The sequence below is a fragment of the Drosophila subobscura genome, chromosome U (assembly GCF_008121235.1).
Source record: "Drosophila subobscura isolate 14011-0131.10 chromosome U, UCBerk_Dsub_1.0, whole genome shotgun sequence".
NCBI classification, from domain to species: Eukaryota; Metazoa; Arthropoda; class Insecta; order Diptera; family Drosophilidae; genus Drosophila; species Drosophila subobscura.
In genome coordinates this window covers 6,486,974-6,514,789 of record NC_048534.1, presented here as the reverse complement: position 1 = coordinate 6,514,789, position 27,816 = coordinate 6,486,974, and the positions used below count along the sequence as shown (strand labels likewise).

The 27,816-nt window shown below is 41.8% G+C and overlaps 1 protein-coding gene across 4 annotated transcripts; it reads right to left on the bottom strand.

The window, feature by feature from the left end:
* Positions 1-1,020: 1,020 nt before the first annotated feature.
* LOC117900207 (phosphorus acquisition-controlling protein) lies at positions 1,021-27,816 on the bottom strand. 4 transcript variants are annotated; one of them, XM_034810483.1, is made up of 7 exons: positions 16,860-17,389; positions 15,017-15,076; positions 4,554-4,661; positions 3,955-4,153; positions 3,719-3,897; positions 3,500-3,659; positions 1,021-3,440 (listed from the first exon to the last, which is right to left on the bottom strand). In XM_034810483.1, the coding sequence occupies exons 1-7, from the start codon at positions 17,001-17,003 to the stop codon at positions 2,296-2,298; spliced, it is 1,995 nt and encodes a 664-aa protein (XP_034666374.1). In that variant the 5' UTR covers positions 17,004-17,389; the 3' UTR covers positions 1,021-2,295. The 4 variants fall into 4 exon arrangements, 3 of the variants coding, with proteins under 3 accessions (XP_034666374.1, XP_034666373.1, XP_034666375.1); XM_034810482.1 differs by lacking the exons at positions 15,017-15,076; positions 16,860-17,389 and adding an exon at positions 24,792-27,816; XM_034810484.1 differs by lacking the exon at positions 15,017-15,076.

Below are 27,816 nucleotides of genomic sequence, written 5' to 3'. Positions count from 1 at the left end.
ATTTTTTTTGGAACTGATCGCTGATCGATATTTTAGAAGAGCCCTGCGGCATGACTGAATTGATAAAAATGCGAACTAAATTGATACGAATTGAATTCTAATGAAATGTTTGGTAATGGCCTACACACAATCTCAGTCAAACAAACAAACACACACAAATATAGTACATATAATATAGATATATACTTATACAAAAAAAATTGATATGATATTATTGTTGTAGTAGATCTTTTTCTAACCGCTGACCATTACAAATAAAAAAGGTAATTAAAACGACAGCTTAAACGACCTCAGCAAAGGCAGCTCATTTCCACAGATTATCTCTAACGGAGGCCACCCAATCAACTCTAGCATACAAATTTATATTTCACGTTATACCTACTAATATATATGTATACCTAGATAACAACAAAAAAAGAAACGATTAATAAACTCACAAGAAACCCTTTGGACAAACAAATTGAAGCCGATTCAAGTAAAATAAATTTAAAAACCAATACATTTTGAAGCTATGGAATAGTTTTTCTCTGGTTGACTTTTGGGTACTTTTGGGTTGTTATTTTTCTTATATATTTTATTTTCGAATTTAAAAAAACGTTGGGCACACTGCCGCCATCTGCTGGTGGCGTTTAGTTTTAGTTGTATGAATTGGCCGTTTGTTTGCACTATTTTATTTTACATGTAGCATGTAGTCTACATTTCTGTGGCGTAGAATAAATGTAAGATTCATGTTGCACCTGCAGAGTTCTATTGAAGCTGTCCACCCCAACAAGGTATGTTAAATATTTAGCACGTGGAATTCTTTGCATTTATTTTTTTTAAATTAATTAATTCCATAAGGCCAAGCAATTTTTCTGAATTTCATTTTTATTACTGCACATATAGAATACATACACACTAATTCATAAATTTTGTTTATAATTTTCTAAGTCTGCTGCTGATTTTGGTTTGCTGTACAATACATGCCTCCCCATCATACACAATATGTTAAACATTGATTCTTTCTTTATGGTTTTTATGTTTTTATATTTTATGGCCACATTTTGTCTATTGTAGTCTGCTTATTTTATAGTTTTTATTTCGTACCTTTAGCAGCTGAAAGAGCAAGCAATTATTTCACACTGAATTTCTCAATAGCCTTAAAGAAAGTAAAACGTCGAAATATGAATATAAAATTTGAAAATTGCCTGAAATGGAAAACGTTTTTTTTTTGGAACCAAAACTGTATGCAGAATTTAATTGATTTTTGTTGCTGTTGAACTGGTTGCACCGACTGTATTTTGATTATATCCTTCTTTGCTTTATTATGCCGACAACAGCATTGCATAATACTTTTTTGAACTTTCTGGGTTTTGGTTTGGGTTTTTTATTGAATACACACATAACCATATGCCTGGCATTGTTGGAACATATAGCCGCCTCTATCTACGTTACATACCGCACTGTACTTGCATCGCCATTCCAATTTGGGATATACATACATACATATATCTAATTAGTTTTTGTTTAGCTTCATAGCTCTATACTCTGGGTTCACTTCCGTGTCATCTTCGCTCAGTTGTCTCCTCGAATTATATATTTTAGGTCGTATTCTTTTTTGTTTCGCGTATTGAGTTAACGATATGTTTGGTATACAAACTTTATAATACCCTGGCTAAGTTTTTGGGGATAGTTTAGAGCAGCGCTAAGCACTTGTCCGACTCTTGGGCCACGTCAAGCATGGGGAACACGACGGACATTGGAAAGGAAAGGAAAAGCTTGTTGCCACACAGTGGGGATACAATAACTGCAACGGGTGTACACAGAAACTGAAACCAAATGGGCTGGCGAATTATAAAAGAAGAAAGCCTCGGGGAAATGTGTGTGTGTAGGATTAGACACCGAAAGCTGTTTCTGGTTGAAAAAAAGAGATACCATATTGCAAATAAAGACGTGTTCAGAAATCGAATTCTGGTTTGAGTTTAACTTGAGATTGATTTTGGCACTCTTACTCCCACTCCGAGGCCTTTTTTGCAGTGTTTTCGATTTCAGAGCACGACTTTTATAGTTGAATATTCGAGGGTTTTGTTTGTGGCACATTCAAAAGATAGTTTTAGATAGCACATTTTATAGTAATTACATTTGTTTCTCCTTCAATCTCTCACACTCATGCACACAGCTCTAGCACGCCGATACGCTAACACATTCACACAAATAGAACCTAGACACGTACACACACATGCATACATATACACACACATAGATAGATAGACCTGATAGCTAACTAAAATCTGTACTAAGCCTCACAATTCTACTCTACTGGCCCAGCTTCGCCGGACTGAGCACCAATTCCGGCTCACATTTGCTCGATGTGGACGCCGCAGATGTAGATGTCAATGCTGTAGGCGGCGAAAGGAGCTGGCTGCCACGCCCCCTTGTCGATGTTGTTGTGTTTGCGGATGACGGGTGTGATTTGTTTTCCGTGCTAAATGACGACGTGGACATGGCCATGCTCGACGACGACGCCGATGCCGGCCGCATTGCCGTTGGCTGCATTAAGCTCAGACTCAGACTCGCGGTGTGCGTGGTGGTGGTGGTGGCGCCAGCCTCCGGCACCTGGCCAGGAATACTGGCCATCGTCGTGGCCATTGTCGGTGGCGCCGGCAGCGGCAGCAGGCTGATCGTTGTCGTGGTGGGCGGCATTGCCGCGTAGGCGGATGCGGCTGATGGACCCACTTTGCTGGCGGGCATTGCGTAGGTTGACGTACTCATGGACATTCCAAGGGGTCCGCGGACCGTCGCTGATGCGGAATAGGTGTGCGGCAGGGCGGGGGGTAGATCATAGCTCGTTGGATTAGACTGCGAGGTGGGCAGCCGTGAGCTGGTGGGCATTGTCTTGGGCGTGGCGCCCGTCGAGATGCCCGGCCGCGTGGCTTGACTGTAGGTGAATGATACACTGTTGTTGGTTTTGAGTCTGGGTATGGCTCCCGTACTGCAGCTGCTCGGCAATGGGACAGGGGCAGGCGCTGAGGCAGGAACTGAAACTGGAACTGTATCCGTGGCAACATTGGTGGCATCTATCAGGGAGGTTTCCTCTACAGCGACCGTCCCATCCAGCGAATCTTTGACCGTTGACGAAGAGGATAGCGATTGCGACTTGCTGACTTGCTCTTGTTTCACCTGCTGCTGTGGCTGCTGTCGCTGCTGTTGCAGAGCCACTCTCTGCCGCACCAGCTTACTGTCGGGCTTCTCGTCCACAGTGCTCAGAGTCGTCCCCCTCGCTCCTTTTGTTGGTATTGTTGGCTCTTTGGTGGTACTACTCGTTACGGCAGTTGTGGCTGTTGTTGTTGTTGTGCGTTTGGCAATCTGCCGCTGCTGCCTGGCCTTCTCCTCCTGCTCCTCCTCACTCATCTCGCAGGCACTGAGCGCCGTCTGCAGCTTCGTCATTTCCAGTGGGGCATCTGCTAGGAAGATTTGGTTAGGCCTTAAATATATCTAAAAGAGGGATTTATACTCCTACCGCCACTGTCCGGCTCGTTGATGATGGGCACCACTCGATTTATGGCCTGCTTTTGTTCGTTTTGCATGAACAGCGATGTGGTGGCTATCTGGCGCAGTGCCTCCATTCCCTCATTGAGCATTTTGCTCTGGCTGCGCTTGTGTGCTATGGGATATTTGGGCTGCAATTTTGCATCTTTAAGAAGTAAATTCAATCATGTCTGGCAGAGGTAAAACGCACCTGCACACTAGGTCCACGGGCAATTGATACCCTCTTGCTCTCGTTCCTGAGCAGCGATGTTGTGTGATCCGCATCGATCTTGTTGCCGTTTTTCTTGCGAGTCTTCTTACTGGATGAGATGCAGTGCGATGGACAGATGCAGAAGAGGATGCGTAAAATGCAACAGATCAGGCCCAATCCTAAAAGGATAAGAAACTGTTAGCATGAATAAAAAAGGGGAAAAGAGAGTAAACTGCCTATGAGGGAGGGCCCTATAAGTCTTAGTTCCACAGTTTTGAAGCCCTTCTCGCCCGTTCCAACGAATGCTATGACCAGTCCCAGCGCCACAGTGCCCAGTCCCACGTAGAGGAAGGCATTTGCAAAGGTGCTGGGACCACGCAGAACGCCCAGGAAATCTTCATCGTCCGAGGAGCCACCCAAAGAGGCATCCTGAATCTGTCAACGAAAAGTGTTATTTTAGTAATGGGTCGAACAATTTTGGGGTAAATGTAAATAAGGTTCTGTAGAATTATTAAATACTATTTGGTATAGCCCTTGAGTTAGTTGAGATCAGAATATGTCGAATGCTTAGTCACGTGGGGGGGGGGGCTATTAAAATCGCAGTTAAGATAAAAATGTACCCGCTTTTCTCTTCTATGTAGTTTGTTTTGCTGCGCCAGCTAGCGGAGAATGCGCTGAACATTGAGAAAGTAGTTGGTGAGGGTGACAGGGAAGGAAGAGTTAGCAGAGTGAGAGGGATATAGTTGAGATCGCCGCTCGGCACACGTACACAGCACACACAGGCGTTGTGTTGGATTTGGTTTGGGTCAAGCTCTACGTGATGGATGGGACTTACTCGGTTGCGCTTCACCCAGCGTCTGGATAGGGTGGCCTGCTGCTGCTGCTGATCCTGAACACTGCAGCGTCGGCCGCGCTCCAACCAGGCGGCACGTCCCTGGGCGCACTTTGGTGGCCGTGATGGAGATCGAGAGACAACGACGACAGCACACACACAGTGTTTGCGGTTGCAGTAGCGGTAGCGGTTTGTTTTGGAGTAGTGGTTGGTGGTGGTCATGGTGGTGTTGGGGCAGATGCATAGAAAATATATACAGTTTCAGTGATTAGTTGGGCTGTGTGAGATCGACTCTCGCTTGTGGATTTTTTTGGGGATAGGGGGAATACATATAAAAAATTTGATTTTTTCGGTTTTTTGGTTTTCAAAAGCATACAAATTAGAACTCATCACAATAGGAACGTCTAATGCAAAAGCAATCAAATTTCGATATCAAATTTTCACTTGGAATCGTCATCAATTACAACATCGATGCGATTTAGTATAACTGGGAGCCAATTGATAGATCTTTTCGATTATTATAAGGCATAAACACACACGGAGGAAAACAGTTAACATTTAGGATTGAAAACATAAAACAACAATTATTGTAAGTAAAGAGACGTAAAGAGAGGAGGGGAGATAGAAAGAGATTGGAAAAGTGGAACATCAAATGATAAACAAAGATAAACACTTAGACGGTTGAGAGGGGAGCAGCACGCGGCAAGACACATGTCATTGTGTAATTGTATATTCTGTAACGTATATTAAAGGATAGTATTTATAGCTTTAAATCTTCATGCCTCTGCAATAAGACTTAAACATCAAAGCGCACCAAAACGTTGAGGGTTCCACTGCAAACTAAACTCCCGCTCATGTCGGCCCGGCCATGCAGATACTTATATCAATCAAATAATACCCACAAAATAAGAATAAATATTAAACAAGAAATTGGTCAAAGAGCCGCCCAAGAAAAATTATTAGTGGAAATTATATGGAAAGTTTACAAATCATTTAAATTGGTCTTTCAAATAATCATTTCTGCATTTAAGCTTTGAACCCCCTATAAGCACTTGAAGGTCTCAATAATTGTTTAATTGTTTGTTTAGTGAATAATTCCAAATGCGGACATCTCATCGTATACGTAATAGTCCTGAATACCCTTGCATTTTGTTTGCCTTTTTAAAGTAAACTTCTATCACACAACTTGCCGCAAGGCAAACAAACAAAAGTCAATGTCGCTTCAGCTTATACACACCCACACAGGTACACCGATACACTTACACACACACACACCGAGAATTATATGCACGTGCAGTTGGCAACATGTAGACATCCTAATGAGTGACTCGACTCTATTCGATTCGATTCGAGCCTGGGAGGCAACATGGGGCAGGTGGGAGTCGCGGCTACAAACAAGGCACTGCTACTAAGCCAGCTACTAAATATGCTGCGTGTCAGTAATAAGGCAAATAAAACGACACAGAGAGAGAGAGAGTGTCCTATATACCGAGTCGAAGGGAAACCAACAGACTATATAGTTTGGGTATATACATATGTATGTACATATGTATATATGTATTACGTATGTATGGATGGACTTTTATATGTAGAGCCACGTTTTCTGGTTTCGTTTGCTTTTCGTGTGCAAAATCGCAGTCACACAAAGAGAGTAAAAGGGAAGGTGAAGGAGAGGAACAGAACTGGCAAAAGGGAGTATCGATCGTCTGCTCCACATAACTGTTACTGTAACTGTAACTGTTGTCCTGCCCTTGACTTAATGTAGCCGTAATCAACAATTTGCGACGGTGATTGACGAACGGCGAGGAGACGAGACTCCACTGAAGGGCAGCGAAGAGGCCAGATAGAGTCAAAGCCAATCGCACGTACGCAAAAGGAGCGGCCCCCTTGAGAGAAGGCTTTCAAAATATTCTGTTCCGACCCCCACCTGACGGTCAGATATACTATTAGAGTGTGTGTGGGTGTCTGTGCCACGGCGAAAATTATACAATAATTCATCCATAGAAAGGTTGCAAATTATTCATATTGCACACATGAATGTTTGTAGATATGCATGTATTCGTTGCGGCACGTGGCTCATTGATAGTTTTCAACAAATATTTGCCATTTAATTCGATCGGGCCAACACGCACCCGCCATGTGTTCATTAAACTTTCACCTTTTGGCATTGTTCAATATTTGGCAAAGTGAACTTTCAATCATCTAAGAAGAAGAAGAAGAAGAGCCCATATCTATGGCCGCACATTCACAATGGTAGGTTTGTTATTTATATCCAACGTACTGTGTGTGGCAGGCCCTTCCTTGCTCATACTCTTGCTAACAAGCAAGTCGAAGCTCACGCAATGCGAGCGAATAAAGTCCAACAAAAATATAGGCGTCGGAAATGCCTTTCCTTCTGGCCCTGTGCATGGAAGGCATGGAGGCGACAAAACGCTAATGAACCGAGCACACGGAAGCCACTGCCATTTCCTCCTCTTTGCCGCAAGAAACAAAGCTTACAAACTTTTATGTGTTTTTTTACGGAGCCTAATGGTAAATCGAAATACGCTAAAAAGTCAGCAGAAAAAAACGCAATAGGTAGGATTTTGGTTTAGCTAAATCTGAAGCTCTGATAAAAAATACACTTTGCAAGCAACACTGTTGGCGAGGGCAATGACAGCCGCCACCTGGAGAGAGCGGACGTGCGCGGAGCCAAGAGAACAAGAATTTCGAGAAATGACAGCTGCCTGTCATACTAGAAGCCAAGATATGAAGAGAGCAGATCAAACGCCATGCCAAAAGACAAAGAGAGCAGATCAGTGACTGCCGCCTTCTACGGTAGTGGGAAGTGGGAAAACTAAGAGAGGGGGAACGAAGACAAGTTCTGATGAGAGTGGGCCTGGTGGCAGCGGGCAAGTCTATATGGAAATGTGAAACAGGTCGCTCGGGCGCGAAGAATTAGTCGCAAGAACAGCCTGCCTGCAGAAAACGAGAATAAAAATGGGAGCGAAGGAGAACAGCAGCTACAATGAAGAAAGCAATAACAGCGCGCTGCAGCGACAAGAAGAGTGGAAAAAGGTTAGACGCAAATTTATGTTTTTTTTCAGCTGATAAACTTTCGTATTCCGTAATTTGTCTTCTTCTCAAATTAATCTCTAATTAAGTATGCACAAGACGCAATAATGTGCTTATAATTAATGATAATTGTTGAGCGCACAACTCACTCTAGAGCTGGGTGTTTTTTTTTCTATTCAGATTGCGGCCATTGATTTTCGCTTCCATTGTGTAATAATAAATTGTTTCGCTGCAATTGCCTGCTGGCGCCGGAAATTAACATGTACTCGACGAGTCCCCAGTGGCGACCAGGAAGTACGGAGCATTTAATGACAGCAATTTCTTTGGGCTTATTGATTGTATATTTCTGATTGTTTGTTGTTTATTCAAGTGCTGGACAGGCTGTTAATTTGTGGTAAATTCTCCCATTATATGTGGAAACAATTAACGTGTTATAATCAATGATTGGGTAGGCTAAAATATTACTCTGCAGTTGTGTCACAGGAATGTCACAGAAATGTCACAGTATCATGTATCTTTAGTACTATCCAAATTTTGGCAATTTAAGAAAAATATATCCATAAATCACTTGTGCTGTTTGCGACTCAATTAATTCTAATTTTTGTTTCGTCTTCGAGCATTTTGACACCAACAGTCCAACATGTATCAGTCCATCTTTAGGAAATTGAAAACAAATCTGTAGAACTCTTTGTGCAGTCGCAATCATCCTCAGCAGACACATCTGGAGAGGCAGGCGTCGACAGGGCCCAGTGTGCAATTTAATTATGCAGCTGCTGGCGAGCCAACGATTCGAGCTGAGCTGCGCAGAATCAAGTGCAAAATGCACTTGAAAAATCAACGCCAAGGGGTTGAGTGGGGCTAGGGAAGAGGGAATCCCGTCTTGCCTGCCAGGATGCTTGGACAGGTGGGCCGAGCGCCAAACAACGTGGCTGGGAAAAAAAAGTGCGCAGGCTAATGAAAAATGCAGAGGCAGAAGCAGCCGCAGCTGGAGCTGACACACGACCAAGTCGTAAAGAAGGAAAGAAAAGCTAATGCTCTGCTGTGGTTAGACAATTCAGCAGCAGCCAACGGAGATTCAGGGACACAGCCACAGAGACAGCGATAGAGGAGGCGGAATAGGGAACGGGCATAGACATCGAGACAGAGACATTACAGGCAATTTCACTAAATGACACTGTGAGACCGACTTTCGCCTTTCCTTTCGATGTGTTAATGTTTCTTTTGTTTCTTACCACTGTCTTGCAGCCCGGAGGCACAGAGGCTCAAGGTGCTCTACAGCTTATGCGGCGAATCGGTTGGGTTCTCAATGTGTGAGTCCCGAAACTGGCACATGGCCAGGGCCATAGGGCGAATGTGGAACAGCTTTGCAGCACGTTTTTGGTACACAAATCAGCATTAAACGTTCCAGCCTCAGACCAACACCAAGAAACAGTTCATTAGGACCAAAAATGCTCCGGGCTTTCCTCCGCTTTGGCCACTTCAAAGCAACCACAGAGTGAAAACCCAATAAAAGTTCAGAAAAGTCAGAGTAAAGTCCCGGCTTTTAAAGGTGTTTCAATATAAAATTCAAAAGGGATTTCGGAACAATATTTAAGATTTTTATGCGTATAATAATGGGAAATTTAAAAGTGAAATATTTTCCTTGCTGGCATGAATTAGAAGAGTGTTAATCGATAAAAGATTATCTACATATGTCATAAAAATGCTCTAACCAATTAGTCACAAGAGTAATAAACCTTCTGCGTCCTTGAAATATTTAACATAAATGAAAAATACTTCAGAATGATTTTCATGAAAAGTTTACAAAGCTTTACAACGATTGAGTCTCTTGTTTTCACACATTTTCCATCACTTGTGTATTGATTTGTTTGCTTTCGATCTCTTATCGCACATTTAATCGAAATTTAGTTTGATTTAAAATTCAATTCACGTGAAACGCACAAATCGATGTGAACACATGCAACACATGGGCCATGCCACACACGGCCCGCACACAGCCCACAATCTAGACAAACGAAAATCCCAATTCAAGGACCAGGAAACCCAAGCGGAGAAATCTGCGTGGGTGGCCAGCAGAACAATTTAAAGGCAAAGCCACAAAGAAAAGTGGCGAAGTTTCCCAAACGGAACTCGAGGAAGCCAAAAAAAAAGTTGGCCTTTAAGAGCAGATTGTGTAATGAAATCAGACCAGCTGGGATGTGGGTTGGGTTTTGGGAAGCGGGCTACAGGGCTACAGCGCTGCAGCGCCCATGGCACCGCAAATTAAAGTCGTTTTGTAGCTAAATGCGAACTGGTGTGTGCGTATGTGTTAGTGTGTGTCTTTGTGTGTGTGTTTCAGTGAATGTATGCACGGGTTTTGTGGGACTTCAAACGGAAGCAGACATTTCTTTTAGCTTTTCGTTTTTTCTAGCAGGATTTCCGGCCATGAAATGTAAACGTCGTTTCCCCAGTTTCTTCTCTTTGTTTGCCTAATGAAAATGTCAAACGGTCGGCCATAGTCCAGAGTTAATTGAATGCGCATACATATGTATGTTGCTAGGTTATGAAAAACTCAAGGAAACTCTGAAAAACCGTTAGCGTGTGCAGTCAACAGAAGCCATCGATCAGGTTCTGCTCCGCGCTCAATTTCACATTTGGCGACGACACTATAAATCAAGCCAAGTGTGGCAGAGCGCGTTGCAGCTCCAAAGAATATGCTACATAATTTGTTCGCAATAAAATTCTTAAAGTGCTGCGCCAAGCACAGCACAAACCAGACCCGACCAGACCCTGGGACCGACCAACCCACCCGACACTCGACAGCTCTCAGGCGGAAAAACAATGAGCAAACGGCGTGGGGAGAGGGAAGGAAAATGCATGTCGCTGGTTTTTGGTTCCATTCGATTGCATTTCATTGGATTGCAAAGTTTTGCCTTTCCGGAGCTCTTACTCGCCTTCCTTTTGCTCTTTGCTGTTGTTTTTGGCCGCCAGAGAGGAAATAGTCTACGGCAGCTGAAACTTTTTGGCCACAAATGGCAGTAAGTCAAGTTGAAAGAAGCAGCCAAGTCTAAGTAGAGCTTCTCAAGTGCTCACACGAGTACGAGTACCGGCCAAACATTTTTCCAAGGCTTTCTTTCATTAGCCACCCACCCAAAAATTGATTAACACCAGAAATGGGTTTTAGAATGTGACAATACCGTTTACTTACACTGGCCTCGTCTTGGCTAAGCTTACCACACGAATAAATACAGGTTGCGAGCGAGAAGAATCACATCGAAAAGTTGTAGGGGGGATAAGTGATTCGAATAGTGTTTCGATGGAAGACTGGAGCTTGGGTATATACAATGTCAGGCCTGAATTTTTAGGGTTTTTTTTTAGTACTATTCTGTTTTTGAGCAGTTAATGAACGCAATCCTTTAGCAGTTAATACGAGTTATCCCTATGTTCCCTATAATTTTATTCATATTCCAAGAAACTTTGCCAAGGCCATAAACCATTAAATACTTGAACAGAAACTTATAGGTTGATAGAAATGTAGAGAGTATTAGTAGTACGTATACTTAGGCATTGTGTGGGTTAGTCAATAAAACGCATTGTTGCAGTGCACATTTCATGTATAAAATACTTTGGTAAAGGGCTCACTCATGTACGAGTATGTGCTTTTTGTTAAGTCCGTAATTGGCTTGTAGAATACACAAAGCATAAGTACTGTTTGTTAGGTGTTTGTTGTTTTTTTTTTGTTTGCATAAAAATGGCTTAATACGCAGCCAGTTGGCAACCCATCTGCCGACGCTGCAGAAATTGGAATATAAATGTCATGCAATTGCTTTCTAGCCCACATTTGCGAGTAAAAACCAAAGTCAACAAAGGGAAATCAAATGAAATAAATTTAAATGGATTTCTTGTTTATAATTAAGCGCATGCTAGCAATACACAGACTGCAAGATAGAGATGGAAAAATAGTCAGAACTGAGCGTAAGAGAGATAGCAAGAGCAAATTAGAGCGAGACCGACATGACAATTAAAATGCACGCAGTGGAACAACATTTGTTTTCATTTCACACAGAGATATATGCATAGAGAGAGGGGGAGAAAATAGAGGGACATAGAAATAGAAAGAGAGATAAGTATATATTGAAAAATAGAGGGTATATAAATATAAGTTATATATATGTACATATATGACGAGCAGGGCAATGCAAGCATGCAAGGAAAAATGTTGAAAATTATAAAATAGCATTGTTTGGTTTTCAAATTCCATTTTCTTTACGAGCTCTACAGATACATAGTAGATAGTAGTACTGGTATGTCCCAATAAGCCGGTATTCAATATGGCGCGCACACATACACACACACACACACACACTCTCTATTGCACGCACAGATGCAGCCACACTCGTACATAAAATACAGTTACATATGCATATACATAGATGTAAGTATAAGCTACTAAACCTAGCACGCTACTAAGTTTTAAGTCACACAGAGCACGGGCCACAGCACAGACAGAGCGACAGTGATACACAGACAGAGAGAGAGAGAGAGAGAGAAACAGACAGTTATATTGTATATAAAGAGAGAGAGAGAGAGAGAGAAGGCATTGTGGTTAGACTGTTAGACACCAATATATAGGAAATTAATTGGCAAATTTGTGTGGTTCACAATAACGTTGATCCTTAAATTTAGACTGTACCTAATTGTCTGTACGATTTGGCAATGTATTTCAGACTTAGCAAGCGTTGCATACTTTTGGGCGCTTTTTTCGGGTGGGTGAGAGAGAAGGAGCATGATAAATTGATGTCGCGCACCTGCGTTTAAAAGAAATCAACAGTAATCGTGTCATAAGGTGTACGTGTATGTGTGTGTGTTTTTGGTGTTTGTGTCATTATTTTGGAGAATTTTTTAGTGCGTGCTTCGCATTGTGTAAGAAAAAGTAGAGGAGAAATTAGAGGAAACCATAAGCAAATCGTGTCGTATTGTGTGTGTGTTTGTGTGAAAACGAGGGAAATCTTAAAGTTTGCCCCAAATCAACATGTGTACATATGTATGTTTAAAGCAAATATTGAAGCTCAAGCGAGAATTATTCCAGGAAAAGTGCCATATTTGTTCAAGATTAATAACAAAATATAGAAAAGAAAACAAAAAAATCAAGAGAAATGTGTCAGGATAGTCTATCCTATCCGTTTCAACGAAAGTAGTTTAGTTGTGTCCCTGTCGTCTATAATAAATTTGATTTATATATTTCTTTGATTATGCAGAAGTGTGATGGAATGCGCTGAATTGGCTTGGTTTGGTGGGGCTTGGTTCTCTCATTGTTGGGTTATCTTTTTTGTTTTTGGTTGGTCTCGGTCATTGAATGATTGGTTATTATTGGTTGGGTGTTTTGGCCGGCATAGCTGGATTCAAAGGCTTTCTAAACTACATAAAAAACAGTTCCTTATATCGTATTTATATAATGTATTTGTTAGATGTTAGCACGCCAACTCCGACTTACCCAGACCGCTGCAAAGGTATTTTTTTTATTTATTATGACTTACAGAGAGCCCAGAACTAAAGGAACAACAATTCTTTCCCCATAAAAGCCTTTCAACTACGGATATGCGTTCAGGTAAACGCTTTTCAGTATTCAATTCAATTCTCTTTGCTGAATTTTCATGCATTGGTTTGGGTTGGTATTCCCTGGTTGTTTCTGGATTTTGTTTTAGTTTTCAGCGCTTGCTTCAACATGTGAATGTTCCACAAAAAAATGGTTTCGGGCCGAAATTAAAATACGCATTTAAATTTGAGGCAAAGTTTTCGCTTTGGCAGCCGACACGACTCGAATCGGTTGGTATTGTCAAAGTGAAAATTTGTTTCGATTTTCAGTTGCCGTTTTTGTAAAACATTCAATTTGAATTTTTTTCTTTTCATGTTTGTACATATTGTATGTTTGCAAAGCGCTTTTTCGTTTATTTTTTTTTGGGTTTCGTGATTGGTTTGACTTTGTGGAACAAATTTCGCAATTGAATCAAGTTGAGCTCCTAGATCGAAAACGGGAATGAGAGGCAAGTAAGCTTTACAGAATCTTTTGGGAAAACTTGATACCATTATTGTTATTATTATATATTAATGTTGGTTGCTTGAGTGTTTTGTTGGCGTTTGTTAATTGTTTTTGTTTTTTGTTTTGGCTGTTGGTGGTTTGTTTTTGGTTGTTAGTAAATGTTGCATACTTTCTTTTGGTTGATCGTTTGATTGGTTCATGTGGTTGATGTTCTTTTTCGTTGTTTTGTTTGATGACTACAAATGAAGGTTGAAGCTAAAAAAAGTAACTAAAAACTAGCTGAATTAATTACTAATTGATTTACTGAGAGAGAGAGAATGACAGAGAAAGAGAGAGAAGGAGCGCGCACATAATGTGTTTCGTATGTAAATTTAGTTTGCCAAACTTGTTGAGTTTTCGAATAGATTTATGCTAATCATTACGCCGATGCTATGTTAATTAGGCTGTCCTCAATTCGCAGGGGCAAATAATTACGTTAATTTGTGGCGAAATATCCGAAACAGAAGGCCAGTTTATAAATATGTATGAATGTATTTCAATCTTGTTAAAACTTCTCCGAGTACGGGAACGGGTACATTTTGTGAGTGTTCCTTCTCCATGTTCATGGATAAATGGCAATGAGGGGTTCTTTGTTCACATGTTGCTCAAGTTTAACTGGCAGTTCTTGCAGTACAGTCTACAAAAAAACAGGGTACGGGTCGTCCAAATCAAGGCAATGAAAATGCTTGTAAATATTCAATGCAATTTGGACGGTAGGAACCTTTTCCTTTGCGGGGCCCTGCTTTGCAGTTAATAAAATATTTAAAATATTTCATTGGTTTCGGCATAATGCTCAATGCTGGGCTGGGCTGGGGGGACTAACACACACCAATGCACACCAAGAAAAATATTTTTAATATTTCATGTGCAAATGCGTAGGGGATGTAGCGGAAAATTTAATGAACCAAGGCAAGTATTTTAAATAAAAAACCAAAAATCACAAGTTTACAGAGTTTGGGAAAAAATACATTTAAAAAGACATAAAGAGAGAGGGAGAGAGAGAGACAGACACATGGTTTGAGAGTGTGAAATAGAGAAAGGAGTAGGTGAATGTTGTGGTTGGGGAAGAGGGAGATCAAATGCAAAGCAATATAATTATTTACAAGCATTTTCATTGTACTTTCAAGTTACAACCAACTGCAAGACGGCAACGTAAGCGGCACAACGTAATTGCATGGCGGCAATCACGCAGGTGATCATTACGTTACACATACACAAAGAAACACGTGAGACACTTGCACGTGATTAACAATAGAACGGAAGGATTTTGTTTTTTTTTGGTTTTAGTTTTTATTTTGGTTTTGGGTTGAGATTTGAAAATGAGTGTTTACGAAATGGAACTTTTGGCACTTACTTCCGGCGGTGGCGGCGGCGGCGGTGGTGGCGCCGGTGGCGTTGTCACGTATGTGTTTTTCTAGTTACGCAAATGGCAGGCGTTTTGGATAACGCATTACGCAATAGCATCGATAGAGGCAAAAATCGAAAATCAAAAACGTAAGATATATAAAACAGATGTGAACTTTTACGCAATACGTGTACTTGTGATGTGTTACGTGAAAAGTATGGTACTATTCGTACTATTTTTAGAAAGCGGAAGTGGCAGTGTTGGGAAATATTGTTAGAGGAATGACAGTGACAGTGACAGATTTGTGTGGTACTAGTGCGTGTTTGTAAAGAGACTTATATTCGGTTGATGCTTGGATCCTAAGATTAGCTACAGATCCATGAATCAACTTTTGAAATTGAAAAATCATAATGTACGTATGTATGCATGTGTGAGTAGTGTTGGTTAGCTTTTACAGTGTAGAATGTGTTAGGAAATCATATAGTGGCTGATGTGCTTTTTATTTGTTATGTAGGTAGTTTGTATTTGATTTTCATAGCTCGTTTTTGTTTGGTTTAATTTAAATCTGAGTTAGATAGGGTTTAGTGGTATAGTTAGAAGCACTTTGCTGGGTTAGATACTCTTGAGTACTAATCGACTAGTTTGATAGGGTGCAGCGTGTGTGTGGGTGGAAGGGGAGAGCGCTATAGATGTTTGTATTGTGGGTGAAGAACTACACACGTCTTTTATTATATTGAGTCTTATTTAGGCTTTACATGGAGTTAAAGCGAGTGCAGAGTCGGCGAAAGTGTTGGGTGGTGGGGTGGGGTGTAGCTTGAGGTGTGGTTAGAAGGGGCTCGGTGGGTTCAATTGGAGTGGTGGAGGGGTCGGTGCAGTTGTTCAAGAGATAGAGAGTTATACAGGTTATAGCTGTTATAGAGAGAGTTACATATAGAGTTTGGATAGAGACAGAAATAGAGGCAGAGAGCGCTACACAGAGATAGAAGATAGATAGACAGAGAGATAGATAGAGAGAGAGAGTGGTATAGTTGGTCAGAGAGTAGTAGTAGAGCAAAAAGCACTATAAGTTGCTGAGATTTGAATAAAGGTGGTTTTAAGCTAATTGTACAGCGCATTTAGTTTTGGCTGGCAGAGCTCTTAGTCTTGAAATATATATATGTATCTATGGTATAACTTCTACTGAGTTGATATTAAGTATTCGTTCCAAAGCGGCTCTACATTTTCTATATATTTTCGGGTAAGAGTTTGGTGGGCACACGCTAGTTTAACTGCAAGATCAAGTAAATAGTTTGAGAAAAAATTGAGTTCTATTATGTAAAACCTAGCATCGAGTTGCCACACTACTTAAGGAATGCGTATGCTCAGTTGGTTATTTACTCTGGGCTGGAATGGGCTGGGCTGGGGGCTTTTTTAAAACAAAATCAGTAGAGGTAGAGTGTGTGTCTTGGGCTCGGAACTGGGGAGATACGAATATAGTAGAGAAGAAGGGGAGTAGAGGGGGAGTTAGATAGAGAGACAGAAAAATAGATCGGAAAGATAGTCTGATGGTTGGGTAATCTTGGGTAGGGTTAGCGTTGGATAATTAAGGGCTGGAAATTAGAATTTCATTTTTGCTGATGATTTTCATTTGACGACTTTTTAGGGTATTGCGCTCATTGTTTTCAGGTTTTTTGTTTGGTACTTTGGTACTCTGGGGAAAGGGGTGGGTCTGAGATTATACTTTTGCTTTGCTGAATTTAAGTATTTCATTTCTTTGATTTTGAGTACTTCGGTTCAGAAAGAGAAAGAGAGATATTGAGAGAATGTGGTATAGATTTAATTAGGTATTTGGTTTGGTATTTTATATTATTACCCATGACTCAGGTGGATAACGAGGAAATGGAGCTATTTCTTTAGTTGCTACATTACTAGGCAACTCAAGTCTTCCACCTAATTTTCGTAGCTTTCTTCTTCTCGCCACCCGAGATTTCGATCTTAGCATCAATGCGGCCTGCATCTTGTTGTTGTTTTTTTTTACTTTTTTACGGTTTTTGTTCTTTTTTTAAGCTTGTTACAGCTCGGTTGTTCGGTTATATGGTAACGGTAGCGGTAATGGCAACAGTAACAGTTGCGTTAACAGTTACGGTTACGTTAGAAGGAGTCAGTACGTCACGAGGCGTCACGTCTTGTTCTTGTCTTGGTTTGAATTGGGTGTGTTGAACCGTTCAAAATCAATGGATGACACAGGTTACGTTTAGGAGCTTAATTACGACAAAACTAAACGTATGTCACGTAAGTCGGTCGATTGCATCGGAAACGTTCGAAACGTTCTGATCGGTTACTCTCTACGACAGGAACGTAACGTTCGAGTACGTAATGAGCGCTCGTTAGATAGGCACAAAGAGGAGGAGTATAGAAATAGAAGCAAAGAGTAATTTTTTTAAATATTCTGTGTGTTGTAGTTGTAGTTCTTGTGGTTGTTGCTGTTGTGGTTGAAAAACTGCGTCAGCATTGGGGCTGGCGCAGCTGAGTGGCGGGCTGAGGATGGGCTGCGTTGATCGCCAGTGGTCGGCTGTAGCTCCGTTACGTCGTTGTCGTTGATGTTTGACGATTGACGCTGACGCTGACTGGCACTGACGTTGTCCGGAACCGGAAGCAGCTTTTCCAACGATGATGCTTCTGACTGCGTTGACACCTGCGACGACGTCTCGTTCGGCGACGCTGTTGGGACCGTGACTGCAGCTGCTGCGACTTTTGGTGACGTAAGAGCGCGCGCGTAACTCGCAACTGGCGACACATAAACACGATCTACAATTATATGAACTCTATGTCTATGGCAATGACTGTTCGTTGATTGTGGGTCTTTGGGTTTGAGTTTGAGTTTGAGTGGTGGCTTCTTTTGGTCTATCGTTACGCGGCGTATCGTAACGCCTTGCTGTGCCGTGCCGCTACGTAGCGTTTACGTCACGCAGCATTGTGTTCGTTGGCGATTTCATTTTCGTTTGAATCTTGGCATTGAAAGCTATAAACATTTATTAATATCTATAAATTGACCGATGCCGTTAGCGTTGGCGTAACGTTAACGTAAGCGCACTATGACGTAAGCGTATATAGATATTTCTCCTCGTCTTAGTCTTAGTCTTAGTCTATGCATTGCCTTTGCCTATGCTATTTTTCTACTGCTGCACGTAGAAAAGTTCTCTAATTCAGCTATGTACTTATTGGGTTAATAATTTTTTGAGGTTTTCTTAACCCTAGTTGTTAACGTGAGTGGCTACGTAGTTGTTTACTTTAGGTTATAATGAGAAGGCAATGTCGTTGTCGAGTTTTATTGTTGATGTAACATGAATGTTCGTAGGTTAGATCACATTTGGTGCATTTGCTTTTAGGTTTTTATCATGTAGAAAAAATATTTAAAGCTTTCTGTTGTTGCACTGCACTGTAATTATTATTTCTATCGTTAGGTATACAAAATTCGAATCCAGAAACTCTATTCATCTTGATTTCGTTTCCGCTGTTTACGTTTTCCTTGAATTTTGGAACATTACTTGGATCTGATTGTTGTTTTATTTGCATTATTTGCTAATTTTTCATATCACATTTGTTGCAGTTACTATTGGATTTCTGCAATCATTTAATCACTTTTCACTGTACTCTACTGCTCCAATTTCTGCTAGATTTATTAACATTATTATTATGTTCACTTTTTTTTTGAAGGCCGAAAAATGAATTTTTATGTTATATTAAATTTAAATTTGTTTAAATATTCTTATGGAGCTGGTGAAGATTTTATTAATTTACTCAGACAGCCGTGGGCTTTTTATTATGCACAGATTGACCAAACAATGAGAGTCCAACCCATAAAGCAAATTATTCATTCATGAAGATAACCTCTCTCGAGTGCATTCTGCCAAATCTTCGACTTGATTCAATTTCCCTTTGACTGAAAAGTTGAGACAAGTCGAGTGCAAAGTTTCCAGGCCGTTGCAAATCACTTGCAAAAATCTGGTGAGCAATGCAAACATGGAAAATATTTATGGCATATAAGCCATGTAGCTGCCCTGCAATGCCATAATTCAAATGGCAGAGCTGCACACCAGATGAAAGCCTTTGCCCACAAAGCGCACCACACAAGAACCAGATGGAAGGCAGGGAGGCAGCAGCAGGGCGAGAGTTACAGCACCACTGAGCTGCAGCTGGCGGAATTCATATGCAAATGCAGTAGCAGTCGGGGAAAGCCTTTGTTAGGCAAGTGGAACACACCGACCAAAGCAAAACTGGCAACTGCGAACCCAAAATTTCAATAATTCAACAGCGCAAAGCGGAAAAAGTCACTCGTTGAGCGATGCAGATGAAATTTTAATGAAATACAGATTCATGCAGAAACCACAAACGCACACAGATGAATACATTCACATGTCACATACACTAAGAGAAAATTGTAGTTTAGAAAATATAAATAATGATAAAAATATCCGCTAATCTGCTTTTAGTAATATAAATTTACATATTTATGTTTCTCAAAAGACTTAAACCCAAGCCAATTCAAGATGTAATGGGATGTCGTATTTTTATGTGTGAGAATCCCACTGTAAAAGAGGGGGATGAGTAATTTATTTCCTTCATTCTGGTTAGAACAAAGTTAGAAATGATTTGTCGGGTAGTTTGGTTTGTACTGGGATCTTTTTATTTGTTTTTCTCTTGGTGTACAGTGCAGTCTCAGGGTCGTTAATAGACAATAACATGGCACACACTGACACAGACACATACCCATACACTCAATCGCTGACATGTCTGACTCCCAGACTGACTGCGTGTAACGTCTAAAAGATTGCTACATTTTCGCAATTAAACGCACAGACACACAGAGAGAGAGAGAGAGAGAGTTGGCACTGACTTTGTTTCGTTTGCTGTGTATCTATGTATATGTTTCTGTGTGTGGGGTTTTTACACATGTTGCTGTTTGGAAGCCAGTCGACAGCAAAAGCAAAAGCAACAATGCATTGTGCCATTGCAATGGCACGCTGACAACATAAGCGCATACAAGTATGTATGTACATATATGTACTATGAAAATTAATTTGTGCGCCATAATTTTTACTAAAGAGTACAGCATGACGGGCTATAAAACGAGGAGGGGAGGGGACTGCCAACAGCAAGAGTAGAGTGGAAATAATATATGATATTTTATGGTAAATTTCATTAACACTGAACGGCCCCTATTCTTCTGTGAGAAATTGTCTTTTGGATACCATGAATTTTATGGCTACTTGTGTCAAGTGCATTACATGGAAATTTATTCAGATCTGCGCATAAAGTTAAGTGGATATTCGAGAGATTTTATCCATGGGAATTTCAATCGAAATAAATTGAATTATGATGCTCATATTCATTCAATTTATTTCACCCACTCGCCATTGTTCTCCTTTTGTGTCATTTCATATTTATTGATTCATTTATGAGTCGTAAAAGTGCAAAGTGTCAGGCTTTATGATGTAAGAAAATCAATCCACTAGGAACATTTTTTAGCCGTCCATTTTTTGCTTCGCTTAAGTGCGTTCATCTCATTTGACGGTCCACTCCATTTCTCACCTTTAACCTTTCTTCGCTGGCAGTCTGCAGTCAATTATAAAAATATATATAAGAGTTATTTGCTTATGCAAACTCAACTTTCACATTTAGATGCCGCTGGGGTACATCACGGGCTATGCTATGTGCTGCCAAATCAATAGCAGTTCAAAGGTAAAGTATGAAAATCATCCGCTAAAAAGGGAAAGCAAAGTAGCCAACCAGATAACCCCAATCGACTGTTGCTCGGAGGAGCGAGCAGTAGCTCGGGTTAATTAATGTGAATGGCAGAGCACAGTGGGATCTCCACCTGACGGCAAACATTTTTGGCACAGCGCCCGTTGACTTGTTTACCTGCCAGTGCGGTGCTGCCGTTGTGCACTGAGGTGCTCTCCATGGGCACCTTGTCTACAGGTAATTAAAGGCGAATGGGGGGCCCCTTGACGAAGAATTTGCATGTGCCACATGCCGTGAGAAATTGGCAACTGTCCTTGTTGAGAGTCATGTTATTTGATTGTCGACAGCAATCCAGAAGGCGACTGTTTCTGTGTGTTGTGTCATGGTGTGTATCTGAGTGGAAATTCTACCAGCTTGTGTTCGTGTGTGTGTTATGTGTCTTGTTTGGTTTAACCTGTATGTTCAGCTGCGCCAACTCACGTTAATTGAGCATAAGTTATTGAGCTTTTCCAATATATGGGGCGGGCCTAATCGTTGCTTAATTTGCGGTCAATTTGCTAGCCATTGGAGCCTATTTATGCACAAATATTTTACCCCAATCAATAGCAAAATTAGCCATAAACTGCCGAATATAAATCGATTGATCTGAATTATTCCCCTTACTGCCGACTACAGTGATTGTTTCCCCCATAAAACTGTCAAACGATTTGGATGCTATGGAGTGCTGGGTGTAATTTGTGTCTTTTTAAATGATTTTTATTGTCGATGGCAGCGACAACAATCAAGTTTCTCTGCTGCTCGCTGGCCAAAAATCGAAGATAAATGTTGGCTGAAGAGCAATAAGAGAGCAGAAAAACCATCGTGCCAAAATCGAAAATGAATTTAAATGTGGCTTTGTAATAAACGAGAAGGGTTCCGTTCCTACTCTCTCTCCATCTCAATGGCTTTCTCTGGCCATGAATTATGCAACCACACATACATTAAGTAAATGTAGCCACCGCAAATAATGCAATAAACAAGCCACAGTCATTGGATTTGTGATTGGTGTTTTCTCGTTGTTCTAACAAGGATGATTATCGCTTAACTAGCGAGACATACTTGCCAGCAGGATAAACTGAGGTACTGCAATTCCAGTATGTCAGTTACAATTACGAAAAGACCCGGAAAACAAGTACGACATGCCTGGCAAACAATTACCAAGGCAGCAATAAGTATTGCAAAAACTGGAACAGAATGAACCGAATCCCCACTGATATGGACCCTGGGAAAAAGAGCAAGGACAGGGACAGACACAGTGACAGGAACAGGGAAAGGGAAGAAGGCGCCGGCCACGGGCGACAGTTTGAGTAATTATTGAGACTGCATGCTGCAGTGGTAACAATCGCCAGAGCCGCACTTTTTGGCAGACATTTCGAGTAATTGAAAATTAAATTACAATGTCCCGAGGACAGGCCAGGCGAGAGGTTCACTGGGGATACAGAAAATCAAGGCATCTTGTTCATCTGAGCGTACTCGATTTGATTCATCAAACATATAGCTATACATTTAATCACAATGGAATGGCCTAGAAGCGTTGATTGGACCAGAGAGCAGAGCGCTGATACGCAATCGACTGGCCGTGGGTCAAATTTGCGACTGAAACGTTTGCCTTTGTTCGATTCTCTCTGTGATGAGTGCTAATTGGAACTCAAAATAGATTCTGTCCTATGCAGCTGTTGTAAAATCTATAAAATGTAACCTTGAAGCTACAGATTAAATTCGGCACATATTATTGAGCAATCAATAGGACAATAAAGCACAAGAACTTTTAATGACCTTCGGATTAAGGGACTTATTTCGACTAGCAACAAATAGTCAACCAACTTGCTTACTAAACCTTGATTTCCTTGCGCCCTATAGTTGAATGTATAGTACAGTTGGCAATTAATACTAATGCAGTTATTTATCTCAGTGTCGCCATTTTGCCTATTCATAAATTCACTGGCCCGTCCCCCTCAACATTTTGCACCTTTATTACAAGTTTTTTTCCATTATCATTTCACGAGACGAGGGGCGAGGCGCACCGACAACAGCGGGGCTGTGGGTGTGGGTGGGCGAAAAAAATGGTGATGATGATACTTTTTCGCATTTCTAGCGTCCGCCATTTTGCCGCATACTTTTTTCGCTATTTCCTGGCTAATTTACTAGCTGTTGTTTTTGTGAGCGGGCGTTCAAAACTACAGACTTGCACACAGACACAATCTTATACACTGACAACACATACTTGGACACAGATCTATGTCTCTCTTAGTGATTCAAAGGGGATAGAGCAGAAGGATGGGCATGGGGATGAGACGAAGGAAATGGAACTGACGCTGGCGTGGGTGCCTTGGAATATAATAAATATCAGCCGCCATTCGCTTTTGCCGTTTGCTTTCCTCGTTTATGTAGTTTCTTGTTGCCCCTTTTGTTTTTTTTCACCCAGTTCTCGAAGAGTACACAGGGTACTTAAAGTGGATGGATGTACCAGGCTGTCGGAACTGCCAGTTATTCTAAAACAGGAAGCAGTTCTATTCAACTAGACATTTCTTGGAGATAGATGTGCATGGATAAGGTGTATTGTTTCTTTGCAACTATTCAAGCAAATAATGGACAAATCTCTTCAAAGTTTAAAGCTTTTACTGATAGTTTTAAAAGCCCAAAAAATAAAGTGATGATTAATAAAATGAAGCTTAAAATCCCATTGGTACCCGTTTGGTACCCAAAATATTTAGTGCAGAACCATGATAACCCTTATTAAGTAGATAATTATCCAAGCTTATGATTATGTGCTCCCTAATGGGCATTACATAGTCGAGCCGGCTTTTCTCCTTTTTTTTTTAAACATTTTTCGTGGACTTGAGCTTTTTTATATTTTTTTGCCAGTTGCTTCCGTCTTTACTGAAGCTTACAAAGATTTTCTTTTGTGCGGGAGTTTTGTTTAATTTCTGGTAGTTTTATATTTTATATTTTGTAGATATTTCGTATATTTAGCGTGTTTCGCTGCTTATGCAAGCCAAATAATTGCACAGGGCTAAGTTTTTTAATTTTCCGTCGCTCATCCAGTGCTCGTTAAGTGAGCCATGAGCCAGCAGCCTACTGCCGAGTGCCGAGAGTTGAGAATCGAAAGTCGCGTGGCGGCTTAAAGGAGAGAAGCCTTAAAGTCGTTGCTGCCTCCACCTTGCACTTTTATGACACACATTCCGGGCCACCATTAGCCTTTTACACAACATTTGGCAAGCGGCGCCAGGCTGGGCCGGTAAAGGGCTGCGGGGGCGCTCGATGCCTGCCAAGCTTTTCGGGCAGCGCATTATCAGGCCGATACAAAGGCACATTATGCACTTCCGATTCTCGGATTGTTGTTATGCCTGCACTTGCCGTTATGGCATCGCCTCAAAACGGGGTTAGTATGGGGCAGGAGGAAAGTTGCATGGACATATCGAGGAGTGAAGACTCCTGCCACTACCCTTACAAGAGACATGACTACAGCGAGAGGTAGTACTTAGGGAGGAGTCGCGAACAATCTCAATAGAATGTTTTAAAAACTTTCTTTCAATTATGAAATCAATAAAAAATTGTTTTCCCCCTCAAATTTATAAGAAGAAACTTCTCTAAAGTTGATAAAACTTGGGAATTGAATAACTTTTAGATAAAAATACATTAAATATCTATTGCCCATCAATGCTTGGTCAGACCAAAAGAGTCAATGCAGCCCATAAAAAGCCAAGGACTTATGACCAGTGACAAGCTATAAAATAATTATTATAAAATATACAAATTTATAGATTTCGAATGAAGTTGGTGCCATCAAATCATAAGTAAAACATTAGATAATAAATAACTTAGACATTGACTTGGTTATATAGCTCGACTACCATTAACCCATTTACCACACTTATGGGAAGCATCGCAATGACATTTAAATACCGAAACACTGAAAATACAACTACTCGGCATGCACAACACAAAGAGAAGAGGAGGAGACACATAAACAGGCGGAGGAATCCATAGTGGGTTCTGGTCAGGATCCGCCGGAAATTACCTCGAGGTGCTCGCACACACAGATGCCCTCCTCGCAGTAGGCGCAGATCTGCCATTTGCGTCCATTGCCGAGGCCCTTGAACAGCAGCTGGGGCTCGTCGGTGAGCAGCGGCTCGTACTGGGTCTGCTGCACGCCCGTGCTGAACTGCAGCTCGCGGAGTTGGCGCTTCAGGCCTCCGGTGACGCCGCCGTCGACGTCGCCCTCCTCGAAGGCATCGCTCCTACGCATGCGATAGACGCTGCACTTGCGCTCCAGCTGTCCGGGTGGCGGATGCATGGGCTCGTCCTCGTCGTAGGCATCACCGGCAGTGAGCGGTTGCCGCTCGGCAGCCGTTTCGGGCACCTCCTCCTCTGGCCCGGGACGACGCAGCTTGGCCGCGTGGCCCGGCGAGGCCATGGGCGTGGCCGGCGTTACAATGATGGCATCATGATGGGGTACAAACATGGATGCGGCGCCAGCCAACTCTACCTCTATCTCAGTCACGGCCGAGGCCGCTGCTGCGGCCGCCGAAGTGCTGGCTAAGGGAGGAGACGTAGGCGTGGCTGTCTCCAACGAGGTCACTGTCGTTTTAACGCCGACCACAGCCGATGGCAACGCCGCCATATCCATATCCATGTGCGAGACCAGCGGCAGCGTGGCCGTGGCAGACTTGTGCAGCTGTCCAGCGGCCGAAGCGGCTGCCGCCGGATGGAACCCGGCACTGCTGCCAGAGTGCCGATGCACCAGTTTCGGTGAGACGCGTCCGTGCGACGAGGCGAACTGCTGGTAGGGAGTCTGCGGCGGTCCCGGCGTGGTGGCGACCGCACCCAGCAGGTGGCTGTGGTGCAGATGGCTGTGCGCCTGCGCGTGGCCATGGGCCGCCGGCCCGTGGGAGTGAGCGTGTGGATGCGCGTGCGAGTGGGAGTGCATGCGCAGCTGGAGCACCGACTGGGTGTCGCCCTCGTCGATTGGCAGTAGGAGCTTCGATTGCGTCGTGTAGGTGGCGCTCAGTTTGCGGCCCATGGCCTGCGGGGCGCGCAGGTAGGTTGTCGGCAGCTGGTGGAACTGGCGCGACGCGCTGCGGGTGGGCGTGGAGGCACCGCCGGCAAGATCGCCGGCACCCAGCCCCACGGCCCCGGGCGCTTTCGGTGGATGTAGTTTCGCTTGTAGTATTCGGTTTTTTTTCTCCTGGCGCTGCTTCTGACGCGCTTGGCGCGACGCCAGCGAGGCGCCACCGGCAGCTGCATACATGGGAATTTTGGGAGATGGACAGACGGGAACAGAAGGACAGGACTAGTGGTGTTGCACCACTAGTTACAAACAACGCTTAGTGTCGGCTCTGAGTTGGTTTAACATTCGGTTTTTCTTCGAGTGGCTTATATGTTTGTGTTTTGGTTTGTTTGTTCGGTCGCAACCAGTCTTTGGTCGCTTCTCTCTACTCTATAGCTGATATATGTGTGTGTGTATAATGTTGGACTTAAGCTCGGCCCAAACCTTGATCCGAGTCCATGTACTACTAACCTTTAGTTTCCCCTCTTTGATATTATCACCTCACCTCACTTTGCTGTTGCTCTTCATTGACAATCTTCTATGGATGCTGGCTGCCCTTTCTCTCTCTCTTTGCTTTACTTTTTGCAGATATTTCTAGTACTTTTCTGATTATATACATACATATATCTGTAAATACTTGGTTTTTCCAACTCCTGATATAAAGCGGTTCGTAAATGAATTTCACAAAATTGTTAGCAAAAAATTGTTCGGTTTTGTTTAGTTTGTTTCTCGTTTGTCGATCCCTGTAAAGATGACACTTGCTGTCGTAACCCGTTTGGAACCCCGTCTGCGAAGTAGTGTGGTGCCAATGTGTGGTGTGTTTTGGTGTCCTGTTTGACATAAATGATTGTACTCTGGATTACTGGCTTGCGCCTCAACCGAACGGCATGCGAAACGGCTCAAAAAAACTGTGGTGAAACCATTAAAATATACAAATTATGTTGAACCTTAACTGAAAATATTGTTTCAACTTCAACTTAGGCTAGGGTTATCCAAAAGATATATGTTTTGTGCATATTCGCAGTGTTCACTTTTCCGTACCGTCTCTCTTCCTCTGTTTTGTATATCAAAAAATATGTTTCAAAAAATTTGTTATCGCTGTCTAGGTTTTCTTTTTTGTATTTTGTCTTTAGATTAATCTTTGGTTTTCAGTGTCTATTAAAATATGTTTCACAAATATTTCCGCTCTCTGCTCTGCTTATAAACATTTAAAAAATATTCTCTGTCCACAATCAAATTGCATACTACTGGGCGTATTGTCTGTGTGTGTTTCCATCAACAACATCCTTATCGTTATCCTCATAATCATCATCAACATCAACATTAACTTATCTCATTTCTTGTTGTCCTCTTTGTAGCTGGATCTGTGTTTGGTTTGGTTTGTTTATTCTCGGGAGTATAACAAAATAAATCGTGTATTTTTCAAGCTGCCTGGATTATTTGTACAATTTGCTATGCATATTTTTTCTCCATTTCTCCTAACTAATGTCCTTTAGGGGGTATCAAAAAGCATATAATATACACACATATACACATAATAAATATTATTTCTTGTATTATTTTTTCGATTTTTTGTTTGTATGATTTCTTGCAGTGTCTTGATTTAGTTAAGCTTAGCACAGAAGCCCATGGAAGTGACCGAACTCTATTCAATATTATTGACTGTGTTTTGCTTCCATATATACTTTTTATATATATATTTTTTTATAACATTTAAAACTTTGACCAAACACACACACACATGGAGTAAATCAGGATATCATTTTTTCATGCTACATTATTCGCGTCAACTTTTCTTCTGGTGAAAATGCCACTTGGACCTGGCTCACTGCACAACATTCTCGGTTAGTTTTCGATAGATAGGCGTTATCTAAACTTAGATTAGAGACGGATTTACTGCAAGGAACACCATATATATGAACATAATATTATGCATAACGTTACTTAAGTTTAATGTATATCTGTTAGAAACAAATATTACAATTTATTAGCTAAG

Bases quoted from the DNA above. Each gene is read 5' to 3' on its own strand.
- LOC117900207 (XM_034810482.1), bottom strand. From the start codon at position 26,021: ATGTATGCAGCTGCCGGTGGCGCCTCGCTGGCGTCGCGCCAAGCGCGT. The intron at 3,660-3,718 runs GTGCGTTTTACC...GCAAAATTGCAG, and splicing joins CCCGTGGACCTAGTGTGCAG to CCCAAATATCCCATAGCACA. The intron at 3,441-3,499 runs GTAGGAGTATAA...TCTTCCTAGCAG, and splicing joins CAACGAGCCGGACAGTGGCG to ATGCCCCACTGGAAATGACG.